This window comes from Patagioenas fasciata, chromosome 21, assembly GCF_037038585.1.
Source record: "Patagioenas fasciata isolate bPatFas1 chromosome 21, bPatFas1.hap1, whole genome shotgun sequence".
Taxonomy (NCBI): Eukaryota; Metazoa; Chordata; class Aves; order Columbiformes; family Columbidae; genus Patagioenas; species Patagioenas fasciata.
The window spans coordinates 2,477,617-2,482,679 of record NC_092540.1 but is presented as its reverse complement, the minus strand read 5'-3'; the positions used below and the strand labels follow the sequence as shown (position 1 = coordinate 2,482,679).

Below are 5,063 nucleotides of genomic sequence, written 5' to 3'. Positions count from 1 at the left end.
CTCTATTCATTGGGTCACTTGATCTATTAAAAGGGATGGAAAAGGGGGTTTGGCACAGCTGGGATTAAATATGAGTTGGTGGTTTGCTGCTGACAGTGGGGCTCAGTGGTGCATGGGGGGCTCGGTGGTGCATGGGGAGCTCAGTGGTGCATTGTGGGGCTCAGCGGTGCATTGGGGGGCAGAGCAGTGCATGGGGGGCTCAGTGGTGCATGGGGGGCTCAGTGGTGCATTGGGGGCTCAGTGGTGCATGGGGGGCTCAGCGGTGCATTGGGAGGTGCAGCGGTGCATTGGGGCGCAGCAGCGCATTGGGTGCTCAGCTGTGCATTGAGGGGCTCAGTGGTGCATTGGGGGGCACAGCAGTGCATGGGGGGCTCAGTGGTGCATTGGGGGCTCAGTGGTGCATTGGGGGGCACAGCAGTGCATTGTGGGGCTCAGTGGTGCATTGGGGGCTCGGTGCATGGGGGGCTCAGCGGTGCATGGGGGGCTCGGTGCATGGGAGGCTCAGCGGTGCATTGGGGGCTCAGTGGTGCATTGGGGGCTCAGTGGTGCATTGGGGGGCTCGGTGCATTGGGGACTCAGTGATGCATTGGGGGCTCGGCTGTGCATGGGGGGATGCAGCTGTGCATTGGGGGTGCAGCTGTGCATTCAGGGTGCTGTTCAATGCGAGATCCTCAGCAAACTCATTCCAGAGCAATGGCAGGGGGTAAACAAGTATTGGGACTACCTCAAGTGAAAAAAAGCTTTCCCATCACCTTGCTTTATATTCCTGAATGTGTTTGATTTTGCACCAGTGCTCCCAGGGCTGCTGAAGGGGCCTGTTCTGCTGTCCAGCTGCCCCTTCGGGTCTCAAACCCGCTGGGAGGTGCTGAAAATAATCTCCCTCCCTTCTGATCCGCTGGACGCTTGGGTGCTGGGGAAGATGTCAGCAGGAGCTGAGGATGGGGCCCCTCACCTTCCCAAACCGCCCGTGCCACGCGGGTGAGCCTGGGCAGCGATGGGGGCAGAGGAAGGTGCAGGTTGGTGGTTTGGGAGCGGGAGAGAGCCGGTGACAAAGGGCTTTTCTCAGATGTCCCGTCCTCACAGGGGCAGTTGTGGAAGGAAACAGCTGCCAAAGCCCCGTGCCCGTGTGAGTCCCTGGGTCCCAGCGCTGCAGCTTCGTCTGGGCCCTGTGCCGCCTGTGCTGCGGGATGCAGGATGCGGATGCGGGATGTGGGATGCAGGATGCAGGATGCAGGATGCAGAATGTGGGATGCAGGAGCACTAGATGGCACAATCACCCCGTGCAGCATCGCAGGCCTGCGCACGGGTGCGGCCGAACCTCAGCCCTGTGCAGATCTGCAGCGGCAGAGCCTGGGGAACCCACAGATCGTGGCTGGTGCCCCAGCCCGTTCCTGCAGCTCTTGGGGGGTCATGGGCTCCGCTGCAGGTCTGTCTGTGTCCTGAGCACAGAGCTGCGTCCTCCGTCCATCACACTGCACTCCGTCTGTCATGCTGCAACCCGCATCCATCTCAGCGCACCCGGGCCCTGCACCATCCTGTGGCCAACACGGGGGTGCGGGAGCTGCTGTGCGGCTCCATGCCAGCTCTGGAACAAACGGCCCCAAATGGCGGGGCAGCCCCTGGCCGGCTGCTGGTGGCCACTGAGCTGTTGGGCCAGAACGTTTCTACTTGGGGGGAGCCCCCAGCACCCCAGTGTGAGGCAGGACAGGCAGCAGCTCCCGGCTCAGCAGCCAGGACAGCGGGTGCTGCAGGCTCAGGGTCCTGGTGGCCGCGGTGCTGGCCCAGGTTTGACTCCACCAGCCCTGGCACGTGGCCGAGGCCAGCTCAGGTTGGCCACGTGCCCCGGGTGTCTCTGCAGACGGGTGCACCGGCAGCCAGCGCTGCGGCCGTGCCCGTGGCTTCGCACCAGGACCAGCCTGGCCCCGTGCTGTCCCACGGGCTGTCCCCAACATCAGAGGACGTGTCCTTCCCGTGCTGCACGGGGCTGCTGCAGCACTCCCCACACTCTGCACCCCACATGTGCCAGCAGCAGCGTGTCCCCAGGCTCCTGCCCCAGCCCCACAGCTCGCTGGCACCGCATAGGGCTGGTGTGGGCACCCGCCGGGGAGCGAAGGGGTTAAGGCGCTTGGGGCTGGTCCTCGGGGAAGGAGCAGCCTCTCCTCCCCTCTTCCACATCTGGATTCAATAAGGGCTTGGAGAGGCCGGAGCATTCCTGAGCACTGATGTGGAGGCTGCACTCTGGGGCGGCCATGGGGCCCTGGCGCTGCCTGCTGCTCCTGCTCCTCGCCGCGGCCCTGCGTGCCCAGCAGCAGCAGTTCATGGAGTACGTGGAGCGCCGCCTCACCCTCCTGGAGGTACGGCCCAAATTTGCCCCACTTCACCCCACTTTGCCCCGCCGTGGGGCTCCCATGCCCTTCCCCTCTGGTGGTGGTGGGGCTGGGAACCAGTTGGGGGTGAGAGATGGGGCAGAGCAGAGCTGGCATGGGGTGCTGTGGCCCCCACCTCACCAGGGCCCCGCACAGCCCAGCACATGACGGGAATGGGAGCGCTGTGGGACAGGCGGGGTGCGGGAGCAGGGATGTCATGGGGCTGGGAGCATTGAGCGTGCGGGAGCATCGTGGGTGCACAAGCATTGCGGGTGCAGGGGCACCAGGGGTGCACAAGCATCATGGGTGCAGGAGCATCAGGGGTGCAGGAGCATTGAGGCTACAGGAACATCTAGGACAGGAGCATTACAGTGCCAGAGGTGGCAGGATGGGACCCAGAGTCATGTTTGCAGTGCCCTGTGGCCGTGGGGGCTCCCGTGGCTGCTGCGGGTGGGCTGTGAAAAGCAGAGACCTCAGTGTCCCCATGGCCACCCCAGGAGAGGATCTCGCAGTGGCACGACCAGAGCAGCCGCTACTCCACGGAGCTGCGGGACTTCAAGAACCAGGTGCTGGGGATGCTGGAGGCGGCGGAGAAGGAGCGGGAGGCGATGCGGACGGAGGCAGAGAGCGCAGCGGTGCGCGTGGACCGCCTGGAGCGCGAGGTGGACTACCTGGAGATGCAGAACCCCGCGCCGCCCTGCGTGGAGGTGGACGAGACGCTGATGGAGAAGCAGGTGGCCACGGCCAAGCAGAGGAAGAACGAGAAGTACACCAAGCTGACAGGTGAGGGGCTGCTGTGGGGTGACCTCCCCAGCACACCCAGTCTGCCCTGGACCCATGGTGTAGCATTGTGTCCCAGCAGAGCATCTCTGGGTGTCTCTGGCACAAACCCTGCACCCCTGCCGCTGCCTGGGAGCCCCATGCAAGCCCCAGGCCAGAGCCCTGGGCTTCTCCAAAGCCCTTGGGGCAGGGCTGGGGTGAGGGTGGCACAAGGGGACTTCTTGATGCCACCACTGCAACCTCCGCAGTGAGTTTGCAAAGCAGTTGCCTGAGGGCTGGGGTGGGACCCAGCGGGACCCCTGTGACTCCGGCCCAGGGTGGGAGCTTTCCTCGCTCCAGGGCTTTCAGGATGTCACAACTGTCCCGCTCTCGCAGACTGCAGTGACACCATCGCGAGCATCAGATCCATGAAGATCCTGAAGCGCTTCGGCAGCACCTCGGGGCTCTGGACCAAAGATGCCGCGGGGAACTCCGAGAAGATCTACGTCTTCGATGGCACTGCCAACGACACCGTGTACGTCTTCCCCCGCATGCGGGAGTTCACCCTCTTCTCTGCCACCCGCAAGGCCGCCCGCATCAAGCTGCCCTACCCCTGGGTGGGCACCGGGCACCTCGTCTACAACGGACACCTCTACTACATCCGCCAGCAGGGCCCCTTCCAGGTGATCAAGTTCAACCTGGCCAACAAGACGGTGGTGGACAGCTCGGTGTTCCCGGCCGAGGAGCAGATCCCCGTCTTCGGGCTCTCCCCGTTCACCTACATCGAGGTGGCGGCGGATGAGGAGGGGCTCTGGGCCATCTACGCCACCAAGGAGGATGAGAAGAACATATGCCTGGCCAAGCTGGACCCCACCTCGCTGGACATCGAGCAGATGTGGGACACGCCGTGCCCGCGGGAGAACGCCGAGGGCGCCTTCGTGGTGTGCGGGGCGCTGCACGTGGTCTACAACACCCGCCTGCCCAGCCGCTCCCGCGTGCAGTGCGTGTTCGACGTGAGCGGCACGCTGGCCCCCGAGGACGCCTCCCTCGTCTACTTCCCCAAGCGCTACGGCTCCCACTCCGGCATGAAGTACAGCCCCCACGAGAGGCAGATCTACGCCTGGGATGATGGCTACCAGATCATCTACCGCATGGAGATGAAGAAGAAGCTGGAGGTGTGAGGGGCCATAGCGGGGCGGCCCCGTGCGCCCGTCCCGGCACAACCGGCCCCCGTGTGGGATGGCGTCTCTGCCCCGTTTCCCATCACTGTGAAATGATGAAATGCTGGACCCCCTCCATCCCTGGCCACCCACCAGCCCCGGGCGTCCCTGCCCAGGACAACCCTGCAGAAACGTGGACTCATTTAATGAGATGTTGTTCTCTGTGATATAATGAATAAATACTACGCAGCGAGCTGCAGCCACCTGCTTGGGGGGAGCGTGGGGGTGCTGGGGCCAGGCTGCCAGAGCCATGAGATCCGCATTGCACCAGAGTCACCCCAAAAGATGTTCCCAAGGGTGGGGTGTCCCTGCAGGGCTGGCCAGAGCAGTGAGGGCAGCCGGCTCCTGGGCTGGGGGGCTGGACTGGGGGATTGGGCTGGGCTTTGGGCAGGGTTTTAAACCAGGGCTTTGGGCTGCAGCAAAGGGATCTCTGAGCCTGGCCAGGGCCAGCCTGTTCTGCATGTACAAAACTATGAGCAAACAGCAAAATCCCTTAATCTGAGAGGAAAACCGGAGATCCCCCTGGCATGCCGGGGGGGCGTCCTAGCCAGCAGGCACCAGATGTTGCTGCTTTTCCAAGTTCGCTCCTAATGGAGCACAGTTGTCTTCCTCCTGCAGCCACGGGATAGCCACACACCCTTCACGTAAGGTCCCCCGAGCCCCTTCCCGTCCCTGTTTGATCGATGCTGAGTCCTGCGCAGCCCCACAGCAGCATCCC

General features: G+C 63.8%; 1 protein-coding gene across 1 annotated transcript; it reads left to right on the top strand.

Moving 5' to 3' along the window:
* Nucleotides 1-2,192: 2,192 nt before the first annotated feature.
* OLFML3 (olfactomedin like 3) lies at nt 2,193-4,538 on the top strand. Its single transcript, XM_065854458.2, has 3 exons — nt 2,193-2,354; nt 2,864-3,149; nt 3,522-4,538. Exons 1-3 carry the CDS (start codon nt 2,223-2,225, stop codon nt 4,304-4,306), a joined length of 1,203 nt encoding a protein of 400 aa, XP_065710530.1. The 5' UTR covers nt 2,193-2,222; the 3' UTR covers nt 4,307-4,538.
* The last annotated feature ends 525 nt before the right edge of the window (nt 4,539-5,063 follow it).